General features: G+C 42.5%; 1 protein-coding gene across 2 annotated transcripts; it reads left to right on the forward strand.

Annotated features, from left to right (window-relative positions):
• The first annotated feature begins 93 nt into the window (after nucleotides 1-93).
• Nucleotides 94-26,168, forward strand: gabra6b (gamma-aminobutyric acid type A receptor subunit alpha6b). Of its 2 annotated transcripts, none has more exons than XR_009924264.1 (10): nucleotides 94-456; nucleotides 625-749; nucleotides 1,163-1,230; nucleotides 2,297-2,517; nucleotides 3,123-3,205; nucleotides 4,233-4,376; nucleotides 4,668-4,820; nucleotides 8,820-9,100; nucleotides 15,729-16,068; nucleotides 22,779-26,168. XR_009924264.1 is itself a non-coding variant. In XM_062406819.1 (10 exons), exons 1-10 carry the CDS (start codon nucleotides 368-370, stop codon nucleotides 22,789-22,791), a joined length of 1,434 nt encoding a protein of 477 aa, XP_062262803.1. In that variant the 5' UTR covers nucleotides 95-367; the 3' UTR covers nucleotides 22,792-26,168. The 2 variants fall into 2 exon arrangements, 1 of the variants encoding a protein (XP_062262803.1); XM_062406819.1 differs by having other exon boundaries at nucleotides 95-456; nucleotides 15,729-15,985.
• The last annotated feature ends 231 nt before the right edge of the window (nucleotides 26,169-26,399 follow it).

Raw genomic sequence — 26,399 nt, forward strand, 5'->3', positions numbered from 1 at the left:
TCTTCATCGCTTCTCCCTTCCAACCTTCCTCATCAAACACGCACCGTGACCGTCAATATTTCCATCAAGCACAAACATTTTTCTTTCCTAAATATGAGACACCAAAGACCCTTGTGCACGTAAAAAGAAAAGCCTTCCTCGCTTAACGTGGATGTCCCCCCTCGTCCCTCCTCTTCACTCTCTTAAAAACTCTTCAGGTTTTTTTTTTTTTTTTTTTTTCCGACTGAGCAGATTCAGGCTGAGGCGGGCGCAACCGCACTAGAGGGGGAAGTCAAGTCGTGCTGGACTGGCGCGATATCCTCGCACGGTTCACAACTCCAAAGAAGAGCGACCCTCGCCTCCAATCATGCTTTTTAAATGATGGACCATGCTGATTTTAAAAGTTGACCAGGGATTTCTCGTCGTGGGGTGTTTGCGAGGCATGGCTCTCATTTTAACTTGCTTCCTCCTGTCATGGTGAGTGTGAGGCAACTCTTCTCCCTGCATGTTCTCCTCACTTTTTACGCACGGCGTCCAAACGACCGTGGATGAATGTGCGCTGGAGAAACTCTGTGTTGTTTTCCTGTAACTGTCTTTCTAATGTGTTGACATGATTTTTCTCCATCGGTGCGATTTGTACTTTAGTTTTAGTGCGAGCGGTGTTCGGGGGAGTCAGAACGGTGACACCAGCATCTATTTGGATAACATCACGCGTATATTGGACAGATTATTGGATGGCTATGACAACAGACTGCGACCTGGATTTGGAGGTATGCTAATGACCGAGTCATATCACTATTTATATAATGTTGCCTCATGCATGATGGAATCGAGCTTCCTTTTTTTTTTTAGTGGATAAACTTTGTCTCCAGCAGTTGTGTGCGTCATTGTCCATTTGGTTTCTGTGCTGCTATAATTAAATGTTTTTTTTTTAACGCAATTATGACACAATTACAAGTGAACAAAAAAAATTGTACTTATTGTCACTGTCATGTTCTTTTCAGGTTTGTAAATGAATGTGATTTGCAGTGGCATGTTGTCTTTGTGTATGAGCTACACATTCGATATAGCTTTAACTGCTTTATATTTATATTCTTTTAATTAAATATAATAATGCCTGATTCTAGATGATAACCAAAGTTGTATTTTGTTTCTGTGCAACCATTCCCTTTCTCCGCTGCAGGTCCAGTCACAGAGGTTAAAACCGACATCTTTGTCACCAGCTTTGGACCAGTGTCAGATGTCGAGATGGTACGTAAGCCCCTCTGACCTCTGAGACCGATACGGGAGGCAAAGGCTAAACTGACGTGCACTTACTGTCCAAACATTCGATTTTATAATACTGGTTTAAAGAGCCAGCTTCATTGGTCAACACACTTAAGACATTATGTACAGATTCCCCCTGCGATTCAATTCATATAGCTTCAAGTAACCCTAGCCTTCATTATTCCAGCATGTGGGCAGGATGTCATTAGTGCAGCTTAGGACTTTAATCTGGCTGACATCCCCCCCCTCGTCTGAGAGGGAGAGATCTGGCTGATGTTGGGATAGGACCGGCCGACGACTCCTGCCATGGGATAGGCTGAACTCTGTATGTCTGTTGTCCTCGACACTGTTGAGGCTTTAGGCTTTAGATACTGTTTCATTGCATCTAAAGCCCACTTGAACGGTCATGTGATGCGCTGGTGGCCGTTCTATAGTGAGGCGTGTAAAAGGCTCTTAAGAGCAGCAGGAGCATCCATTTCATCTAAAAGCATCCAGGATGGTATTGTTGACTATACGCTGACTCTGTACGTGAAGTAATCTACATTCATGTTCATCAGATGATTCAGTCGGTTCATTTATAGACCTGGTTGTTCATATAATAAGATAAAGAAATCAAAATAAAAACATAGAAGGAAAATATATCTTATGCTTGCGCTTCAGTATCAATTGCATCATCTTTTGAAGGAACTTATAAACTTTATAAAGACACATGATCTAATTGCTATTATGGAGAAGTCTGTCTCCCACGAGATATCTAAAAATCCCATTTTAACTGCCATTAAATTAAGTCAAATTTCTTGATTGTGAAACGCAAAAACCCAACTTTAAAATTTCCCTATTACTGGCAGCAATAATAGAAGCATTCCAGAAATAGAAGAAAAAAAAAAACTCATCACATTGCCAGTGCTCTCTCCAGCAGGTTCCAGCGAAACCATGGCTCACAAATCCATCTGCCATTCGCTCTAGGGGGAGTGGAGATAGTAGCGGCAGGAGCAGCCCCAGTGGTAGGAGTGGTTCAAACCGTAGTAAACAAATGCTTCCGTCCCTCCAGGAATACACCATGGACGTGTTCTTTCGTCAGACGTGGATCGACGAGCGGTTGAAATTCGAGGGCCCCATTGAGATCCTGCGGCTCAACAACCTGATGGTCAGCAAGATCTGGACGCCGGACACCTTCTTCCGGAACGGCAAGAGGTCGATCTCTCACAACATGACCACCCCCAACAAGCTGTTCCGCATCATGCAGAACGGAACCATCCTGTACACCATGAGGTAACAGGGCTGGACAGTGAGCGCCAAACCCAGCCAACACCGGAGCACAGCACAGACCTGGATGGCAAATCAAACAAACAAGCATCCGAGACATTAAAAGAAATGAGGAGGGCCATTCCCCCCCAAAAAAAACAAGATATGTGCCATCTGAAAAAAAAAACAGGCCTGGAAAGCAATTCAAACAAACAGGACTCCAGTTTGTTCCAAAAGGACGAACCACGTCCCCGGAGTTACTGATGGCACAGAATCAGTTTTTCTCTCAAATAATTAGATTAATAGATTAAATTACTTCGCTTTAAAACATTTGGTTGAGTTTGGCTTAGTTTAATCCTTATTCTTAACTTTCTTTCTTAGTTACCTTTTGCAAGAGGTGCTGAGTTTCCTTTCAGAAAGAAGTATAACAAGACAAAAACTAACATATTACATATATATCCTCCAATCTTTAGATGTCTCTGGTTCGAGTCTCTGGTTTAGTGACACAATGTGTCCGCCGTTGTGCCACAGCGCCTGGATCCAGTTCTAAAACATTAATTTCTTAGCCAATGCGGTAACAGTGAATGAAATATGAATCAAACATGTCTTTCAACCCGTATCTATTCTGACAGATTAACTATAAATGCAGAGTGCCCGATGCGTCTGATGAACTTCCCGATGGACGGCCACGCCTGCCCGCTCAAGTTTGGGAGTTGTGAGTTTGTTTTTTTTTCTCTTCAGCCTCACTGCTCTGACAGATGGTGTCAATATCAAATGATCGCTCTGTCACCGCCTAACTGACGAGCTGACAGGATGTCGGAAGATTTTAATTTGAAGTGTCACACGGGGTGCATTAGAGGAACTGTAAAAAAAAAAAAATACACACAATGCGGTAACACTTAGTAATACGATTCCACAGATTTACAGTGTTGGATTAATCAGGTACAAATACAATAGTTACAAGCTCACGGGGTACAGTAGAAGGAAACCATAGGGGAATAAGGGATAAACAACTAGGCGTGTTAGTGGAAGGGATAAATAAATTATTTATGTAAATACTAGACTTCTACAGGGAACATTGGGGAAAGATGGTGAAAACAACTTAGCTTATATAGTGTGTAAGCAGAGTATTACAGCTACAGTACCTTATCCTTATTATGGTATATCTGATGGTAAGATAATTAGATGCACACTGTAGAGATTTATTATCAAGTCAAGGAATAAGTGAGTGCATGTGAAGATGGGACCCTGCAGTGCATAATCGACTGAAGGTGCACGTCGCGTGCAACAAACAAACCGTCCTCAAGTGCATAATTATAGAAAGTTTCTTATCTCACCTGAGGAGGAAGAATTAGAAAGAAATTAATGTAAGAAATAAACAAACCAGAAGTAAATCAACAGTAGCTTACCTTTAATGATGGAGGAGGAACCTAGTAATTGTTATTTTTTTCAATTAAATGGTAAGAATAGGTTATGTGGGTTGTAATTGAATGCTTCCCATACTTCCTCCTTAATTCCACAGTTAGAAGTGGGACGTGTTATCCGGTGTTACCAACAAATCCTTTGCCTGGTCATTCGATATTTATCAAGAGAACCAGACCAACAAAAGAGTGAATTGTAATGATTGAATCAATTCAATGCAAAGGTTTTCTGCACCTGTGAATATATAACAAATAAAGAACAAACCCCTCAATGTTATGATTTTAACACAGTTCTTCATTCCCCCCCCCCCCCCCGTCCAGATGCTTACCCCATCAGTGAGATCGTGTACACGTGGAAGAAAGGTCCTCTCTCCTCCGTCGAGGTGCCACAGGAATCCTCCAGTCTGCTGCAGTACGACCTGATTGGTCAGACGGTGTCGAGCGAGATGCTCAAGTCCAACACAGGTGAGAAAACACCCCAGGAGGTTCTGTGCAGGTCCAATGAGACAGTAACGTTGCTGTTGTGGTGATATTGTGAACACCGTTGAAGGGTTTCAGGTTTCTCTGTGGTTATGTGATCCAATATCTAATATCTAAACCAAAAAAAGATTTGAATACATAACTCAGACATGAAATCAAATTATTGTAATATTTTTACGGTAATAAATTAATCAGCCTCATTTAAATAAAGTTTTTGGGGTCAGTCCTTCTATTCTCCGATGTGTGATCACATGTCTTTGTTGTTGTCTGTCTCAGGTGAATACGTCATCATGACGGTCCACTTCCACCTGCAGAGGAAGATGGGCTTCTTCCTGATCCAGACCTACATTCCCTGTATCATGACCGTGATCTTGGCCCAAGTCTCCTTCTGGATTAACAAGGAATCAGTCCCAGCTCGGACTGTGTTCGGTGAGTTCTCTTTAAACTCACTGTACTCATTATGGTCTATAAATACCATTGCAAGTTACAGGCCTATTCCTGAAAGTCTCAAGTGCAAAGCGAGGACGCACCGCTCAGTGCATTACTGGTGAAATGGTAATTGCAACAAAATGGTCTTTTCAGTTGCGGTTTTGCATGATTGCAATCACCTAAAAGAGAAGCATAGTGTGGGGGGGAAATCAAGTCGGTTCACTAAACAGAACAAGAATCTCCAACACTGTGTTACACAACCCATTAGATTAAAGGGTCTAGCCAGAGTTGCATGAGTCTCTGCGCTCAACAAGTTTTCAGCTCTTTAAATTCAACTTTCTTTACTGCATGTATCCAAAATGTGAATCAAATATATCTCTTATTTATCGACTCCCCATCCACTGCTTGACTTCACTGTGACTCCAGCTTGGGAAACTTAAAGTAGTTCTGCATTCTCTGCACGCTGATTGGTTTAAAACCACCCAGATTGGCCCCTGAAATACAGTCTACTGCAGGAAAAACAAAGAGCGACTCAGTCATCACCGTATGTTTTTAACCTCTCCTCATTATCTCCATTCCTCCTCCACTGTGGTGCAGCTGAATTAATAGAGAATAAATGTCCTTTTTTGAAATTGGTCATGGAAGGGCCGAGAGGGGGAGGATGTTTGCTTGGCCCTCTTCCGAGCACTCACAGGTTCCGCTTGCTCACATTACATCACGCTACACTTGCCACCAAGCTCTAGCCTCGGGAGCGGAGAGTGTGAGAGACACTGAACAAAGACAGAGAGGCTACGAGAAAAGAGGTAGACAAATAAGACTGGGACGAAACAAAGGAGGGAAAAAATGGGGGGAAATGAAACCGTTGAAAACATTTTTTGATTCCGCTCGTGTTAATTACCTACAAGCTGCAGCTGATCAGAGTGACACTGCTGGCCCTTGTCGATTACGGTTCTGGGGTCTGCACTTGTGATTGGACGGGAGCCAGCGCTTGGGCGAGCCCACGAACTTCTTCGGCGAAGAGATACCAATCGTTAGCGTTGGCGTGGAAGTCGAGGCCCCCATGTGGCAAGAGCATCTGTGGCAACTCGTTAACCTCACTCGTCCTGCTGTTTGCCATTTCGCTCAATATTGGGTATACGATTAAAAAAAACGGCTTTATCTCTGGATTGGCTGTCGTTGAATAGGAGCTCTGGGTGAACGCCAGGGACGCTGGGTATTTTAGAAGAGGTAATAAAGGCAAATTCAGATTGGATTTGTCATCACAAATGGCAGAGCATCATATTCAAACTGCGATATATAGTTTGGGTCTAAATTTAGAGTGTCTTGTGAGAGTGCTCTTAAAGTATCCGGGAGTTACAGGATGTGCTGTGGAAATCCATTATCTAACTAAGTTTTATTACTGCTGAGGATGGGAGGAGAGGAGAGAAGAGGTGAGAAGTGAAGCAGAGGAAAAGAGGGGAAGAGTAGAAGAGGAGATGAGAGGAGAAGAGAGGAGAGGAGAAAAGAGAAGAGGAGAGAAGTAGCTTCATGGATGCGCTCCACCCTGACAGTACATTAAGCCATTGTATGTTGTGCGCTGGATTGTCAACAACTTCTCTAAGAGCTCAAAGTCCCTTGAGCACAAGTCTCACAGACTTAATTGAGTGTGGCCTAATTTGTACCTTGCTTTTTCCCTATAAAAGCACAGAAATGCCCCAAAGCATTTAATTTCTATCCTGCCTTTATACTTGCCATCCCCCTTCCCTCCTACACTCGTTCCTTCTTTTCTTTCTTTTCTCTTTCTTGAGCTTCTCCCTCCCACCCTGACAGCTTCTCATCCCTCCTCCCCTACGCACATTTAACTTCTGCTGGAGCTTGAGACAGTCGGCACCGGCTGGGCTTCTGGAGGAGGCTCTCTTTAAGAGTCGTTGACTTCCACTGCTAAAGTGCCGCTTGGAAAATGCTTTTGATATATTGCCGGGTGCATTAAATCCCCCATGAGATCCTAATGGCAAGTGCACAGCTACAGCGCACATTTGGTAAAAGCATGGGCAGCAGTGTTAAATGGCCCCTTACGCTTTAGCTTGATGGAAGTGAATTAGATATGTACTTTGTTAATTGGCCATTAAAGGAGATGTTGATTGTCAGCATCTTTGTCTGACTTAATAAGAAAAGAATTTGAGCAACACAGACTTAAGGATGTTTAATATATTGTGGAGCACTCTCAGCTACTAACAGAAGGTGTGAACAGCCGCGGATCTAAACAGTGTTTTTCTTTCTTCCATCTTTTCTTTACTTTGAGACTGTAAACAAAGAGACCGCTTCATTTTCTGAGCCATGGCCAGAAGTCTGGAGGAAGTTTTTACAGACGTCTGAAAAGCTGAGTTTACTCCATCTAAACAAAAAATGCTTTTACTGTCTAACCTCTCCCCCGGTACAACCCACAGCTTTCTTTCCTCAATAATCTTCATCATTCCTCACTTGCATTATCGGCTCTATTCCTCATAGGCTCATGATCAACACAATATTAGCCGATGCTTTGGAGCTTTTGTGCGCTCACCTCACCGGATGGTTTTCTCGAGACAGTTTACAGATAGTTGATCTTTGTTTGATGTGCCAGTGCGGATGTGAAGTCCGCCTGCTCATTGACAGATCATCGTCCCCTGTAGTGAAGTTGGACAAACCTTGCCGAGCTGAAATGTCCTGACACCCGACATATACCATGGAAAAGAGCGTAATACTATAAACAGCTTATGCACCCTGTTGTAAAGACTATTTTTAACTTTCAGCACACATGTCAATGATCGACTGTGGTGCACGCCAAGTCCTCAGAAGAAGCTTTGTATCACTGCAGCTGCAGCACGAGTGCGTCAACTGCTACAATCTGTGCAGAGCTGAAAGGAGCTCAGGGGTCAATTGGCAAATGGTGATTCTTGGTAAAATGGCTGAACTGGTAACTTTCAAGAGGGTTCTGCAGCTTTTGAGAATTCACTTTACCTGTTATCATGGATTCAAAAAGCAGCACTATGATTTGCCTAGTGATTGTCCAAATTATATTTCAAGTCTCTACAAGAACGAATTGGAAAAACAATTCGACTTGAGCTAGCAAATGTATCTTTGCTAGCTCAAGTGCATCTAGAGTGTGTGTCCTAATCAAGCTGATTGCAGTGGTCGCTCACAATCAAGCCTGTGGTTTTTCATTGACCAATGGTCCTACAGGCCTTGAGTTATATTTATCAGGATTGAAAGTATCACACGCACACACAAACACACACACACACACACACACACACACACAAACCCAAAAACATGCACAGACACACACACACACACACAAATGCACACACACCAGTGAATGTACTATTCCTGCAAACAGTCCATCCATTTATTCTCTGCTCATTCTTTGCAGTATTGTGGCAGAATTGTGTTCTTCTAATTCATACAGATTATAACAACATCCCTGAAACATTAAGAAGCCTGTTCAGGAGACATTGATATGTTTCCTCCCCATCGCAGAGATGTGACGGGAGGAAAAGATTTCAGAGAAAATGTGTATCCGCTTCCAAGATCGATACCACTCATGTCTGAGCATTAAATATGAATTCAGAGCCAAGAGGCAATCAGCCTAGGTTAGCATAAACACTGCAAGCGAATTATGCCTGCATGCGCCTCTGAAGTAAGATAATTTCACAGGTTATAGGTTATTTGTTTGATCCCACATAAATATAAATGTAGAATAAATGGACTATTAATAAATGAAGAAGTTGTGATTTCCTGGGGCGCTCCATTCGTAGTTATGAAGATATGAAAGGAATATTTGTGAAATTTGGAGAGAGCCAACCTTCGGGCTATAGATTTTAAGTCATACGTAGAAATGTTGTAGGCCACTGATTTTATTATTTAACTCTCTGCAGAAAAATGCATGTATACATAATATGTATATTTAACTTGAGAGAAAAAAGAAGTTCCCACCAACAAAGTGCCTGTGACCACTTACCTCTGTCTCATCCCTGTTTGCAGGGATCACCACCGTCTTGACCATGACGACGCTCAGTATCAGCGCCCGCCACTCCCTCCCCAAAGTTTCCTACGCCACCGCCATGGACTGGTTCATCGCCGTTTGCTTTGCCTTCGTCTTCTCCGCCCTGATTGAGTTTGCGGCCGTCAACTACTTCTCCACCCTGCAAGCCAACAGGGAGCTGCGGAAGGCAGCAGCTATGAAGGTGGCGGCTCAGGAGGCGGCGGCGGCTGCAGCTGCGGCGCCGCCTGTGGCCACGGGGACCAATGGAGAAGATTCCTCGGTAAGTGTGTTCCCCCATTTTTCACATTTGTTGTTTTAGCATGTTACACAAAATGTTATACCTGTGTGTTTAGGAAAGGGAACCAGGAAAAGATGCAAATGTTCAACCGAGTTTAAATTTGTTTTCTTCACTTAGAGGGATGATAGGAACAGAAAGAAGCTTAAAAGGAAAAAATCTGGGCTCCACTGTTTTAACTTTTTCTTTCCTGCTGACGATTCACATTCTTAAACTTGATAGAGAAAACAAAGAATTTGGCAGTCCATTAATTTTTCCCTCTATCTCAATATGCAAACATATGCAAACCTCAAAGTACGGGACTGTTAAAGTTCTGAACAATAAGCTGAGAAGCTCCTGTACTCTTAATAGTATTGTTAGGAAAGTTTATGAAAATCTGACAATACAATGACTTTATTAACATCCTAACATGTGACATAAGCTGCTAAACAGCTTGACTTTACTCAGAGCTTTTAAGTCTGTTGCTGGAAGTTTGTCATCATGACGTCAGAACCCGTTTTCTGAGCTGTAATAAAAAAAACGTACCTACTTTAAATGTCCAAATTATAAAAGGCATATTGTGAAACATGTTAGTAAGCTTACCCCCCACACTCCTGGTGTCAGAGTCATTATCACTACCTGTACAATAGAATACATTGAAGCATGTGTAGAAAATTTAAACCACAGACAATAAAGAAATAAACAATCTTCAGCTAATGTGTTAAAACTCTTTTTGGATGGGTTTTGATGAAATTGCATCATGACTTCAGATGTTTTACATGAAGCTGCTGGTTTCACTGCAATCACTTGTAAGAGATTCCAGCAGAACGTGTGTTTGATTTATTATTGACTTCGGTTTGGCTAAATTATGACTCACAAACGGAGGAATATGATGTTTGATACTATATGCATCATTGCAATGGGAGAGGTTAAAAAGAAACTGACAGAAAATGTGGCCAGTGCGTAGATAGCCTGGGATATAAGCTTGGCTGCGATTTTCGATGTTTACAGATACTTTTTGGGGATATGCAGTCATATTTCACACTCACTTGTCATATTGAAGCTACATCTAAAGTTAAATGTTTTTATTTATTGAAAGAAATATGAAAATACACACAAATATTTATACAAACAAAAATAAAGCCGATAGCCATTCAACAGAATCTTTTTCATTAACCAGAGATGTGAAGGCTTTAATATTTCTTATCTCATGTGGTTTTATATTTTTACACTCACAGATTAAATGTAGAAGTTCCAGTTTATAGTTACATGCACCTAATGATCTTTTTAGATATCAGATAAAAAAATCAAATAAATCCGTGGTTCATTTTTTACTCTTCGATTGGTTCAAATCTTGCCTCCGTTCATTCAGGGTTTGTTTTCGAAGATCACTCCCTTTTCTTCTGTTGCTTGTGTCCTGGAATCTTTTCTAAGGTGTCACATCTCACATGCTCCGATGAATGAGACAGCTCTGTGGCTCTCATGATGAGTGGTGAAGGTCATCCCCGGCTCCTTCAGTGGTGTTATACCCACAAAGCACTGATTACTCAGCAGACGAGGAGGTTTAGAGTCTGTTTATATGACTTGTGTGTGACTCTTCTCTCCCTTCTGACTTGCCCCCGCTGCAGCTCCCCTTCTCCTTTCCCGTTGCGATCCCACGTGCAGCCTGTGCAATGCAAACAAAACACAAACCTTGTTGATCCCCCGCCTCAGCCCAAAGAAAACCATAATCTTGCTTACATCACATACGTACAAACCCCCACATCCCTCCTTCCTGTCTTCCCCCTCTCGCACACACGCAAAAATGCAACATTTAACATGAATCCTTCTTTTTCTGCCTCAACTCTGTGACCTCCTGCTGTGCTCTGCCTGTGCACCCCCCATGTTCTATTCACACAGTATCTCCTGACCAACCCTCCTTATTTTTTTTTATTGAATGTAACTACACACTCGCACTGGGACGACACAATCTCCACTTTGTCCACGCTTCTCCTCACACAAGGACACACATCCCCACTTAATCTGCAGCACACACTCAAACACATACAGGCACGTATATATATATATATATATGCATTCATGTAATCTGCAGCAAATGATGGCCCTCAGATCCGTGCAATCCACTCTATACAATGTCTTATCCATCCATCCATCCGCGATGTATCTATCATCCATCGCTCTTCTCCCGGTCCTCTAATCTGCCCTGTAACCGTGTGATAACCACAGAGAGTGACACGAGGAGACAGCCAGTGGCTCTGTGAACGATGTTGCTACAGATTATGTAAGAGCCATAGATTAAGGGAATATCCAGCAGATCACTGCGGGCTCACAAGCAGCAGGGCGGCCACCACGCTGATGCAGAGTGGGGGGTGGGGGGGTGGGGGCGGCGAGAAAGCTGGCCCAGTCCGTTTTAGTGGAGCGAGGATGGAGGGACGGACGCGAGGGGCCGGCGTGCTTTTGTTTTTGTGTTTGCATGAGAGAAAGTTACACAGAGAGAAGGAGAGAGAGTGGGAGGGAGGCATCATGGAAAATGACTGCTTTCACAAAAATATGTAGGAGGGAAGACTTTCCATTTACACAGAGAGAAAAAGACAGCGAAATAAAACCAAACAATGGTGTATCACCGGAAATAGCTGCTCCTCCTTCAGGATTTTAAAACACAAGGACCTGTTGTGAATGTCGGGCAGAACCACTACAGGAACAGCAAACTCCCAGCAGCACAAGTTTAATGGTTCATCTAATGAATCAAATATAGACAGTGTAGAGGGGGAGGGGCTGTGTGCATTGTCGATGGTGTGTGTGTCCGTGTGTGTGTGTGTGTGTGTTTGTGTGAGTGGGTGGCGGAGTGCGTGGTACAGGAAATTAAGGAAAAATAAAGCAGTCGTGGGAGGAAATGAAGGAGAAGAGAGGGTGATAGAAAGAAGGCAACTTTATTTATTGGCCCAGCCACAGGTAGATTAGTGATCGCTGCCTGGCTGAAGGAGCGCTCTGATTGAATTGGGACAGTTTAGATTTTTCATGCATTTGTCCCGGCGTCCCAGTGTCCCTATAATTAGACTGAATGAATGAAAGAATTTCAAGCCTCGGCAAGATCGCTGTCGACACAGGATTTCATGCACCATCGTGCTTGCAGCCGCATGGTGGGTTTGTGTTTTCACCTCAGACCATTTGTATGTGGATTGGTTGTTGGTAGATTACACAAAAAACACAGGAAGGATCATAGAAATATTTGTCACTTTGTTTTCTGACATTTTCACTGATTTCCCTGGGAATTATAAATCTTGATGATATGTATAAGTGTGTGTAAATTCAGAAGGTTGCAGCCTGATTGAACTTAAGGGAACTTTTGGTCCTTGGTGGAGGTCTGAAATCTGCTGAGAGCCATTCTTTCATTATTCTTTCATTATTCCACATCACAATAATGAAACCTGAGGATCATTAATGGCCCCTGCCGGAGAGCACACAGACGCACAGTGTTCCCTACACATATTTTAAACAAATTAAGTCCACACTTTATCAAGCAGCAATGGTTTGCATCTCGAAAAGCTGTTTTAATAATACAGCAGATGTCTTCCATCTGCTCCGGTCAGAATCAATGTTTAAATCCAATATTTGGTCTTAAGAATGACTTCGCCCCCGGGCAATTGTTTTATATTTACAAGAAGTCACTTCTGCTCTGGTTGGATATTTCTCCAATGCTTCCTTCGGGGATCACTAAGTGACCTAATCATTTTGTTGATTTGGCAAAGAGGTGTTGGCGCTAGAAATGTTACAGTTCCCTGGGGATCAAGTTACAAAGCAAGTTAGTGGTTATAGATTAATGAGTTCATCAAGTTGAAGCTTTTTCCACGTTAAGAGTGGAGTCTAATATTTAGGGGATGTTGAAATATATTTTATTTTCAGCAGGTCTAGTGTCAACTTTAATCAACTTTTCACATGCTTCTACTTAAATATGACACATATTAATACTTATTGTGTACTTTCTTATTCTCTTAAAACACCTTAACAACAAGTGATTAGTCTAACAGCTGCAATCTTGAGGAAACTCATTGCCTTGCTTTAAATACACAATTTCAAAAAGTAAATTTACATGAAATCCATCTCTGCCGCCTCGCAATATTCATCCACAAGCGTATGTACACCCACTCAACACCCACGGACGTGAACTCGCATGCAAAGCATAGTGGTAGTGCGCGCTGATGGTGTAACACACAGTATTAAACACATATAAACACACAGTGGCTCCCACTCCCCAGCCCCCACCACATGTGAACATTCGCGCCTAAACACCAGCCATATATCCATCAGTCGCTGGTCAAGGCAGTCGGAATGTAGAGCAGTGGATAAAGAGAAGAGGAGCTGATCCCTGCAGGATTTTACCAGGAAAAAGCCTGTTTTCATTATCAAAAATAGCTTGTGTATCGGATTATCTGTACATACCTACAGTAGAGGATGCCACATGGCACACGGCAATGCGGTCAACGTGTAGGAACCATTACAGTGATAGGCCGCCGACATTTGGAGGAGCAGCCAAATTCCTATTCGAGCACAAATCCTCCAATACTCAAATTAACTTTGACCTGATAAATAAACACTGATACGACTGGAGGAGACGCACAGGGTCACAGGGAACACACTCTATTTCACTGGCTAATGAAACCTAATGTCTGGGTGATCAGCTGTTTGATCACCCTGTCTATCTAGAGTAAAATGCAGATACGATTATTGTACCGATGATTGCAATTTTTTAAATCACAGAGCAGATTCCGTTTTTTCTCTCTCTCTTTGTCCTCCCTCTTTTTTCACACTCGCACTTGGCAACCCGCGGTGCTACAACACAGTGAAAGTCGATATCATTACAATAGTTACACAGAGAGAAAGAAAGACATTCTGTATTTGTTCCAGAATCTAATTTCTGCACCAATTGTCCTCGTTCTCAATGGAAAACATCATGAGATCAAGTAAAGATGAACAAGAAAACTCTGAATTTGACCAGCTCTTGTAATGTCCGCCACTTAGGCTGCTTTCAGACATACACTGGACTCCGCAGTTCCGGAGGAGGTGAATGTGTGAACGCAAATGTCCATGTGAGACACTCTGCGGTTTCTACGGACTTTATCCGCCTGACCTACAAGGGTAATTCCTGTAGTAATGTAGGAGAAGTCGATATGTGAACATAGCAGGGGACCCCCCCCCCCCCTGGATGCACCGTGAGCGAGTCGGGGGGTACGATTTTTTCATCAAGATCCACGAATCATTCCCTTGGAAAAAAAATGTAAATGTTGAAATACGCCTGATCTTGCAATGTTAAAGAGGAATACAATTCCTGGATATTCACCCTGATCCCGATCTGCTCCAAAATTGTTTTTGTTCTTCCCTAAACAAACAAATCAACTAATGGACGGGGTTGAAAACATAACCTCCCTTCCAGAGGTAACAGAAATTCTCTATGTGGAATTTTTCCTCTGTTATATTGGAATAATAAGGTTGACTCAACATAATCAAACCTATAGTGTTGCACGATATTTTAAATGAACACCTGATGAGTTGAGCATGAAGGAAAAGTCATACTAAAAACAGTGAAATATTTTATTAAACATTCTGCACAAATCAGAATTGCACATTCACTGTTGGTTGCAACCCTTACATCGGCAAATATGTCGATGAGTTCTGTGAAATCAGGGACTTATCTTATCTCATTTCCTATTGGCCGCCGTTCAGTTTTGGAAGGGTTTCCCTCAATCAGAGGATTGTTACGGTTTAATAGTTTCTCAACCTGTAGAGGGGGCGTGTAATCCTTTAGCCTGACAAATCCAACGCAAATCTCGCAAGATCCGTTTTGGCTCCAAGACCCTAGTCTGGAAAAACATCCACCGTGTTCTGAATTGAGTCCAACAGCGCGGCTGAACGAGTCGGTGAACTCTTAATCACAGACTGAACATCACTCTGCAAATGTATGGTTCATTTCTAAATCATTGGTTTTGCTTTCTCATCGGCAAATGTAACGAATGAGCTTAAGTACAATAAATATCATGTTTTTCAGAAAGAAATTAGTTTAAAAATCTAAATATAACTAATATAGAGAATAGTCATATCTCCCTATCTAGAATATTGTCTTGCAATTATAAGGTCTTACAGGACATGCTAAATATTCAATTATGTTTCTCTTTAATTGTTTGTAAAGCTCATTTCCTGACGACATTATCCTAAATCAAAGGATCAAGAAGTTACAGTCAGTTCTATTTCCGTGGTCCTCCGGTCGATATTAGACTTTCTACAATTTCTTTGGTTTGAAAGAGGATTGCTCTCTCTCTCTGTTTAGTTTCACTCTATACCTACAGGACACACACTGTTCCCTGACCCAAATCCCTGATGTGCTTTTCCTTTTTCTGTCTGTTTTAGTAGTGAACTAAATGTGGTCCTCATTGTTATGCGAGACCTCGCATTCTGCAGACGCACACATTCCTCACCGATCGACTCACAGCTGTGGGAATGCGTCACGAACGTCAGAGTACAACAGCACAGCCCCAGCTTTATTATTAATACCCTCATATTACATCATGCAATATTCTCTTTAATGTGAAACCCCTTCTCACAGTTTCTATGTTTTTTTTATCCCCTGTGCCTCTCCAAGGTGGATGCCTCTAGTGTGCTGAAGAAGAGGATGAACTCCGCTCCGCTGTTCGACCGCCCGGCCAAAACGTTTCCCAACCCACCGGTCAATGCCCAGGCCTTCCTGCAGCAGGGCTCAGCTGTACCGGACAACAACATGCTGACCGGCACCAGCATCATCGACAAATACTCCCGCATCCTCTTCCCCCTTTCGTTCGGCGCGTTCAACCTGGTCTACTGGATCGTGTATCTCACCAAGGACACCATGGAGTTGTCCAGGTGAACAGATGGCACGGTTCTTACAACCGATTCCAGTATTTGCTTTGTTGCTCACGAAGCACATGAAGGGCGGTGTTCATTGCGTAAGTCAGATGGCGATGGCGTGACTGTTTCTGTGCAACTACCTCCTTACAGAATATAATTAGTTTGTTTAAATCTCGCACAATCCTCAGGCAGGATACAGTGAAACATATGCACACCTTCTGCACGTGTGTGTACATTAAATTGCTTCATTATAACCCATTATTCCAATAGGAAGACTTAGTTTAGAACAGCCAGTACGTTCAGGCACCTAGCAGATGGGTTGATCCTGACAATTGGGTGAAATGAAATAACTTCTCAAGAATTTGTTTAACAAGAGTAACTGTGATCATCTAAGGCTCAATGAAATAGCAGATTGGTGCCATAAAATAAAATAGAGTCTGCAAAGCTTATTGACACAGTTGGTGTGGATGTTGATGAGTTCATGAAACCTTGTGGAAGCTTATTATTTAACATAATAACTTTGAATTGTTAAAGGAGGGGAAAGCAGGACTTATGTAATCAATGAAAGCCTATATACATATATATACTATATGTATTTCAGTTTGTATCGAAGTACTTTGGGGCAAAAAATATCACATCACATACTGTGTGTTTGACTGATCCTGAGTGTATTATATGTGTAGATTCTGAGCACAAGAAACAATAATTAAAGCCACAGTTCAAAGCACATAACGTGGCTCACAATCAAATACATAAAATGTGTCGCAGGTTCTATGTTACAGATTTACCTTGCTTTGTTTGGCAGCTTTTGTTTGTACACACGTGAGTCTGTGTGTGTCATGTGGTGTAAATCTGTCTCCATCATACGTGTTCTTTTCATGCATGTGGGAGATATACTTTAGATCCAGCAGCTACACCTGTCACACCTTTAGCCGTAGCCTATAATTTGCCATGTGGCTTTTCCAAATATGACGGCAGTGTGGTTATAGGCTTTATACAGCAGTTAAGATGGAATTGCAAAACCAGATACACAGGCACCACTGGAAGACTTTTTATTGTTCATACATTACCAGACGTAATAGCTATATATAACCCTGTACCAAGGCACAACTGGGCTTACGGCTAAATTCAGCCTACTCAATGAGAAAATATTATCCGGCATTTTACTACGCTGTATTTGTTGATCTGCTCTGAACACGTCCATCCTGTTTTTTGAGATGCTTCAGTTTGGTCCGGAGCTGATGACCCAATGAATGACAGCATATCCCCATGTGGACCAGCAAATAGTCATAACAACAGTCCTCCGAGTTCTAGTGCTTCGGTTTGAAAATCAATCTGATTCACCAGATGGTTTGTTTCACTGAACTGCCCGGGAGAACTTAGTTGGGAATTATTTGGAAAAAGGGCAGACGGCTTCAAAAAGTATGCTTGGCAGGTGATTGGATAAACCATCTGTCCATCGCCGTCAGTGCAGTCGCCAAAGCCGGTAAGGAGAGGAGAGAGAAATCATTTTCCCGATTGAGAAAAGCCGTCAGTGCAGTTCTTTGCTTTTCTTTCAATGAAGGAATGCTCTCCAGTTCTGATACAATTGAGGCTGTGTCCACTATGGCTAACCTATGTAGGAGCAGCTGTTGTTGTGAATGAACAGCCCTCTCCCTCTGAGACACGCCCGGAGCCTCCAGCAGGCGCTCACACATCGGACACTGATTGGTCCGAACCACTGTGGTTTCTCCGAAAGCAAAAATAATCGACCATTGGAAGTCCGACATTCATTTAATTTGTATTTCCAATCCTCAGCCAACAAAATGCGGTTTAAGATATTCAATGAATCTTTGTCTTGCAGTTGTTAAAAAGCGATAACCTTGTTTTATATGATAGATCAATAAAATGACTTCAAGCCCAAACTCTTTTTATAATCCACACCCCAAACAAGAGTGTACCACTGAACTGTCTTAGAGTTTAATAATCCAAACAATTTACATCACTTTAATCAGCAAACAAACAAAACCACTTTGTCAAGATAAATTGTGAATTTCATTTACGTGACCCCCAGTTTGTCATTGATAACAGATATGTGAAATAGTCTAAAGCAAGAAATAGCCAAAACAAAATGTCTGTCAAGAAATCACGTAGCAGTATTACGATGACATCAAGTTGTACTCATTAACTCGTTGGATCCTTTGGGCTTCGACACTTTGACAGATTGTCAATGGTTTTATTTGATGACAGAGAAATCCATTTTCAAGTGTGTGTGTGTGTGTGTGTGTGTGTGTGTTTGATTTGTTCCAACCATTTCTTCTAAACAGACGGTTATGCCTGCGTGTGCATATATGTTCACGCTATCATTGTGCCCCCCCACACTCTTGAGGCTTTTCAACTGTGTGGTTTCAGCTTCTTTCATTCCCCTTCCATGCTCTCTCTCTAATAAGAGAAAATGCCTGAGGGCCTGAACTGAGACAAGTCCGATGACACGTCAGCGTCGGCAGCCATTGGGATAGCTCCGTGTGACTAACCCCCTTTGTGACACTCTCTTAACTTTTTCAATTAATTGATAGGGACCGGGAGCAACAAGCAGATCCAGACAAATGGCTTGTCAGGAAGCAGCGGAAGTGGAGGCCTCAAGGCTCAGTGATACAACATAAAAATAAAATAAGGAGATAACACTTCTTATGAATGTGTGTTCCTAAATACATCACTCTGCAGATGCATTCATTGTATGACGGAGCCAGTGCAGCGGGTGGGGGGAGCGATGAAAGAAAAGAGGAGGTGATGTCACACACAGGGCCCCGGGGCAGCCAGCTGAAACTCCCAGAGGTGGTCACAGGTCAGAGCAAATAAACGGTCCGACCACAGCTTGTCACTGTGATCAGCTGTGGTCACATTCACCTCGGTGTAAAAGTCAAGATAGCTGGCATGTTGAGCTGTCAGCAGATATGGTGGCTGCAGATTGCCTGGTGGAATTTACGGCTGAGTTCACTCGGACTCTGCTGCGGCCACCGACGAGTCTGGTAATCCAACGGCTGGGTCTCCATCCATGTTGGTGTAATGGTCATTTATACGTCAAGGAAAATTTGTTTTTTTCCTTTTTCACCAAATATATCCGTTCTTAATAAAATGGAGGCATCTGGAAGCAATCACATCCCCCCCCCCCCCCCCCCCCCCCCGCTTCAAAACTCTTTTCCCTCGACTACAGATTCTGCAAATCCATTTTTTTTAGAGATTACAAATACAATGACATGAAATAAGGGGGTCAGCATATTCAATATATGACTTTAATTTATATTAAATGTGCAGCGTGGTGTAACTTGCTCTTGTTCATCTGATCCACATCCACTGAGTGATCTGTATGGGTGAGTCGGTGACATGAGCCTATGACAATGAGTGAATCATTCCAGGTGCATTACCAGAACCCTGCTGACTGGAGTAAACACATTATGTTGAGATAGTAATGAAATTGAATGTGTTTGTGGAAGTGTGAAGCCTTGTGCTCTGTACTGCGGCTCAGCTCTGTTCCATTCGGAGGCGGCGATCAAAAATATCTGAATATGCTGTAGAATCACACGTCCACAGTTAATCCATTGTATTTCATCAATGCCTTTACTTAGCACCGCCCACACCGGTGACCCCTTCATTCTGAGTGAGATCCAACTCAAACCAGATATCACAACTAGCAAATGAAAGCGTCCAGTCCTTTTCACACCGGAGACATAAATACACGGCTCCAATGACCCCAACTGAAAACAGATGACGCTGTATAAGAAAAACACTTTGTCTCTCTTTTCAACTTTGCTTTTATTATAGAGGGCCCTCCTGCAAAGAGGAGCCGGACCAGAAGAAAGGAGTGTGTTTTTTGTGAGAGTGTGTACGCAGGTGGACTTGTGTGCGTGTGTCTACTTCTGTGAGGACACAAGTGCATAAATGTGCCGTGGCAGCAGTGCCCGCCGACTGGAGGCGATTTTAAATGAATAGCGCCATTCAGGGCGAGACATGAAGGAAACAAATTTGCAGTGAACACTTCCTTTCCATGGAGGGCCCCAGCTGGTTGGCTGACTGGTTTGCCGGCTGGTTGGCAAGCTGACTGGTGTATGTGTGTCAGAGTGGGTACAGCGGGCGATAAGCCCCGCTCCTCTTTATTGCCCACCAGAGTGCCACGCTTGGAAAAAAACAACTTCCTCATTGTTGCTCGTAAATCAAAGCCACTAAACGCTGTTTCCAGCCCAATTCCTATTTTTCCGAATGTGGGGCCGCGGCCATAACTTTGGTGTAATGATCATTCAATTATAGGCCACTCAGTCAGGAAGCAATGAAGACCGATATAAACAGCGACCCCCTATCTATCACATTTCTCCCGGTGGCCTTGTGGGAATTGCTGCATCCGCCTTTGTTACCTCGTTTGTGTGTGCTCGCATCAATGCACTCCTCACACGCGTGTATACCTGAATTTACATGAACATCTATTTGGCGTTGGTAAAATCCCGATAAGACAAACTGCTATCACACCAGAAACCTGCTCTGTGCTCCAGACTTACTCTCAACATATACATGTCGTGTCTCCCTCTCCTACTATCCCTCACACTCAATTGCTTCCTCTATTTCTCACTTTATCTCCGTGTCACTCTTGCAGAAACACTCTCTCCCTCTCTCTGCTGCCCCCCCCCCCCCCACACACACACACACAAACGCCCATCTCTCTCTGCTTCCCCTGGTGAGCTGCCAGTACTCTGCTCCCTCTTTCATATAAGCCAGGACAGAGTGCTGTCCCTCTACCTCATCTACTCTGCATTAAGCGTCCCACCACATCAGAGCAAGGAGGAATTCTGTCTGTGTAGGAACGTGTGTGTCTATTAGTCCTGTTTACTCACTCTGTAAATGCATATAGGCCATCTGGTGACATGGGGGGAAATACAGTTAATGTGGCAGGGCAGCTTTGTCTGAAGAGAAATGGTCCCATCAACGAAAGGTCACAAGTTCAGTCTCTGCAAGAACCAACGTGAGTCTGTCATTGGGTGTAATTCTAGTCACAAATCAAGAGGCTCACTCAAAGTCTCCCTAGATGCAGCTATGACTTGTCACCATTTAAAGGTCCAGTGTGTAAAATATAGGTGAAAGGGATCTATTGGCAGAAATGGAATATAAAAGACTCCTAGTGATGTCATCATAGTGTATTTCATCTAAATTGCAGTAATTGTAGTTTTTTTTACCCTAGAATAAGCCATTTACATTGAAATACTTGAGTTTTTATGACAACTGAAGGTTTCCACAGGTTCTCTTCCATGTTTTGAAGAGGAGGGTGAGGTGATGGGGGTATTCAGCTGCAAACATGCAACTCCACCACTAGATGTCACTAAATTCTACGCACTGAACCTTTAAGTGTCTTAAATAAAAGTATTAGTCACGAATAATCTAGAGGTGTAGTCAACAATGACCACATGGCAGAACAGAACGGCACAGACATGTCATCGCTCTACCTGGCTTGGAAGCATCATTAAAAAAAAATTGTATAAGTTAACAGTTTGAAAAACTCAATACACCAGATGAATATCGACAGTTCTTGTTTCGAGTGTGTTTATTGACTCACAGACAAAACAGCAAGAAATCTATAAGTAGTTGAATTCATGCACTGTGTGCCATGGGATTCTTCTTCTTCTGCAGTTTGTATTATTGTGTGTGTGTGTATTCATGAGAATATTGTTTTAACTATGTTGTATTATTGCTCATGTGTTACGGCATCAAACAAAAAAAAGATCTGTGGTTCGATGAAACTAGCGTGTTCATCGATTTCATATGAGCTTTTGTTTCTCAGTCGTCTGGGAAAATTTGTTATTGTTTGAAAAAAGATTGATTTGATTTTCTTTGTTGCTATGGAATCGATTTAGACCGATCCATCCCTGAAGTGCAATAAATTATTTTATCATTGTACGTGGACACAAATGTTCAAGATGGCTCATTAAAATCCAGCAAGTGGATCGATATAGTGTCGTGCATTAATATTAATATAAATGACTGTTCTATAAGTCAATATACAGTAATGGGCATATGACCATGGTGCCTATTATTGAGCCAAGACTCTCACACAGTCTCACACTCATGCATGTTATATGTGACATGCAACTGAAACTTTCATATATTAGACACCAGTTATAAATTGCTTTTATCTCCGTAATCAATAGAATTGACCGTAATTGAGATTTCTCATTCGCCAACTCCGTCCCCAGTTTCCTTTCTCAAGTATCTACCAGACGAAAAACCCACAGAAATCTTGCATTCATTATTATCATTACCATTATTATTTTAGTTATTTTATTTTGCCGGCTGCTAGCTCCTCTGGCAGGATAAATGGCTCTGAGTGCTGTCAAGAGTATCTCCTGCATTACCACATCAGGCGGGGGAGGAGGTGGAGGTGTGAACTACCTGGCAGAGGTTCCCAGACAAGTTTCACGAGGTCTTTTGCGAAACAGTTCTGGCAGCGAGGGGACCGAATAAATTAAGATTTTTAAATTCAGCCCGGAACGGATTGCCAGCCTTCGCATCCAGGCTGAACAGGAGCGCAGTATTACATCACACCAGGGCTCATTTGTGCTTGCAGATGTAGACAGATGTGAAACGGTGTAGGAGTTTGTGTAGGTGTCCGCATTCATACACATGCTTGAATACGCTAAAATGCATTCCATAATTCTAAGAGGAGACCTGTAAGGCAGGATACTGGGGCGCACGTCTTTCTCCCTCTGCCTCTCTTTAACACACATGGTACACACAGTTATCATCATTGACTTATTCTACCTCTGTTTCTGTTCTTTCTCTCTTACAGGGATACCGTCTAAACCTCTCCTCCTGGAAATCACACACACACACACACACACACACACTTTACATGCACACATACATGCACAATAAATAGATGACAGACGCTTGCCAAGCACTCTTTCATGCCGCCTCAGTGCATTGTTTTTATTTTCACATCTTGGAAAGTGAGTGTTTTGAGGGCAGATGCACCAGTTCCTTTTGCCAACGTGACCCGGGAGCCCGCAGCCTGTGGGAACCAGGCGCTGGAACTATTTCAAACAGGTACTGCATCTCTCTCCGTCCCTCTCATTTCATCCCCACCTATTTGAGATTAAAAAGTTAGATGTCCATCCTTGGTCCCCTGCTCGAGTGGATGAGGGGGGGATGGGGGTATGTGAAAGTTAAGTAAGCCAGGCTGCAGAACCAGAGGCAGAACCTTTTGTGTTTTTTTTTTATTCTGTGTGTGTACAACAAGCACGCATTTCCACACACAGAAGAGCAAAATGTGCACGTGTTTGAAATTACGCATTCCCCTCCCTGACATTTGAGGCAGTGAGTGTACCAGTTGCCCCGACTCCGGCCAGTGTGACCAACTGGAAAGAACTCTCTCACTCTTTGTTCATCCTTCCGCTCTTCATTTCCCCCCCTTAAAAAAACACACTCTTTTTCTGGTCCATGGGTTTAATTTCCCTCTGCTGATGGAGTGCAAAGGATGTGGAGCGAAATCTTCAAAGATATTTTTACAGTGTGAACTGCAGATAAATTGGCCCGGGTTAAATATTCAATGTCAAGTGCAGGTGACACTATGGAGAAATGTGCTCATGCAAATATAAAATAATCAACGTTTAATGCACTCACACACACACACTCTTCATTTTTTTCGAATTGTTCATATTAACAGGATTTTATGTCCTGTAGCATTAAGTAAGTCGTTACAGCTAAAAGCTGCTGTGATCCATTTCAGGAAGAATCACTGAAAAATGCATTACCTGCATACAAAGGAGAACGACAGAAAGTAATCTACTGCACGTGTTCTACCATAAGCATCGGGTTATCTCGGCTGTAACCTGTCTTTGGAGAGATTTAGGCCTTTTCATTCCAACACTGATATGGTTTTCTTTATATCTTAATTGTTTCTATTGTTATCATCTTAATTGGAGTTAAATCATTTCTATACAAATTATCTCCTGAGATGGAAGCTCTGGCTTCTGGTCTTCTTTATAATTTTTTTTATTTTTTCAAAACCTGCATTAAACAGAAAGCTAAAGCTATCATCATCAATTATACCAAATGCCAAAACGTATTCATTAATAATCCACTTGGGCGGATTTGCATATGATTATGCACTGTTTCCAATTAAGTAGAGAGGGTAACATGTTAAAGCCATGTGGCGTCTAAATATAAGCTGTGTGTTTGCTTCCTCATGACATCCATCATCCACAAGGACGCTCTCATTAAAGGTGTCTCTTATTAACACAGGCACCTTTTCTTTTTAAATGGTAAACCTGCAGAGTGTGCCAAAGGATTACACACGTGCTGGAATCTGTGCACTTCCTCTGGTTCTTCAGCTGAGGTCTGATGGGAATTGTCACACAAACTATACAAAGACAACTGTACAGTGACTGGAAAGGGCCCCTGTGTTCTCAATGAGGGAGTGAGTTTGTTTTCTACTTCTCTTAATAGAGTATTATGATTTTTATTTTTAATTCCACTTGGGGAATTAATCTCTTCTTTTGTTGTAATGCAATTATGTTTACATCTCATGAGCACTTTGATTTGTGAACAGAGCAGCATGGTTCAACATCAGTGATATATCAATAGCGCATGATTACAACTGGTCATGTTATACATCATTTTTCTTCTTTTTTTGGAAGAATAAAAATATGCAATGAAATCAATAAATGTAATATAGACTCTAGCTGGAGCCTCGAAATTGGGATCTGTGGCTTCAAACCATTAACTGATGCTGCAAAGCTTTAATGGTCTGGTTGCAAACAAGCAATTCTATCGCCACACAAGACTGTCCGTATTTTACAAATCTGTTAAAACTGAGCAGTGCCAAGGATTTTAAATTGTCGCTTTCTGTATCTCTGTGCATGGCAGCTAATGATGTGACTAAGGCAAAGTTTAGTTTACTACTGAAACTCGGAGGGGTCACGGTGAAAAATGAAAATCTCGACTTATTATCGGACACACGACTGTGAAACTTTGTTAAGTCAACAATGGAATGAAGCGTAACGATGGCCTTGTGTTGTCAATTTTCGGGAGTGCCGAGAGGATTGGTCCATTTCTAAGACCTGTTGTTGCATGTTACTTCTCCTCCTGTGTGTGCACCAGTGGACTGAAATAAAAGTGGTGTCAGACCTTGTGATCCTTCCTCCCCCTTTCTCCGCTCCGTTCATCACCCTCCTCTCCCTCCGTCTGTGAGGCAGAGGCTGAAGAGACGGGGCACCTCAGCTCTCGTTGCCCTGTGTGTCAGCCTCTGCTGTGGGAAAAGCCGACTCCCATGGGAACTCAGGCCGCCACACAACTTGCCGGCCCTAGCGCCCAGTGGAGCCTCGGAAAAACTGACGACCTCCCACCTCCAGGAGTGGTGTGTTTTCTGCAGGACAAACTTCAGTCGAGTAGTAAAAAAGAAAAAGATAAGCTGTGTGTGGGTGTGCGTGCGTGCAGTTTCTTTTTTTTAAACACGACTGGGCTCATTTGCTTTTATCAGCGACCCGTTTGATCTGCCCTCTGACCCCGGCCTAGCTGCTCGGCTCCATCGCACCACTGGGAAATCCGCACTTGCATGACCTCCAGCCCTTTATTTGCTTGTTAGGGGCGTTGAATGTAGAAGGTTGTGAACTCCATAGGAAAATAGAATTATATCGCCATGGTGACTGGAGCCATAAACCGTTCTTTTTAGTCACTTCGTCTCATGAGCTTTTTTCGATTCTTTCATTTCGCCGGTTTTTAATTCGTTTCCACACTTTCCTCTCGCCTAGAAACTGCGGACGAAATTTAGAAGACGATGAATGCTTAACTCTGGGTTTTTTTTGTGTGTATATTTTGTGAATATCATTAAGAATTTCTGTAGGTTGCTATTTGTATTCCAACTGTATAACCCTGCTTGATGATCTGCGTTAGCCATACTGGTTTGAATGACAAACCACAACTTATGTAATGTGGGAGTTTAGTTCCTCCACCTGTGCTCCGTGTACACGTCGCTCTCTATTAGTTTCTATTGTCACGATGTTAGCCTGCTGTATTGCAACATTGAAAAAGATATTTGCATATTCAGGTGTTTTGTCCCCCCCGAATTTATGAAGAAGAGAAAATAAAGTCCTTCAAATAAATCGCAGAAATTAGCTCCTACTCACTTTTCCCACAGAATTGTATATGACTGTATTCAATAAAGACAATTATGTTTTTTCTCTCCTCCCAAGTCTTCTTGTGTAAAACTACCGTTCTGTGTTTTAAAGTAACAAGCGGGGATCTGCTCCTTGTGATGCAGATGCAGTCTCTGAAGGACCTCCTTAGCCGTGTGTTCTTTTTTTATCATTGTTGCCTCTATTTGTGTTGTGTGACATGTATGGATAAAAAAAAACAACAACAACCATAAACCCGATTACATTTCTTGATAATTACTGTACCACGTCGTTGT

The sequence above is a fragment of the Platichthys flesus genome, chromosome 15, assembly GCF_949316205.1.
Source record: "Platichthys flesus chromosome 15, fPlaFle2.1, whole genome shotgun sequence".
In the NCBI taxonomy this organism is placed as follows: Eukaryota; Metazoa; Chordata; class Actinopteri; order Pleuronectiformes; family Pleuronectidae; genus Platichthys; species Platichthys flesus.

Coding starts and splice junctions, on each gene's coding strand:
- gabra6b (XM_062406819.1), top strand. CDS start 368: ATGCTGATTTTAAAAGTTGACCAGGGATTTCTCGTCGTGGGGTGTTTG. Junction 457..624: donor ACTTGCTTCCTCCTGTCATG/GTGAGTGTGAGG, acceptor TTTGTACTTTAG/TTTTAGTGCGAGCGGTGTTC. Junction 1,231..2,296: donor CAGTGTCAGATGTCGAGATG/GTACGTAAGCCC, acceptor CCGTCCCTCCAG/GAATACACCATGGACGTGTT.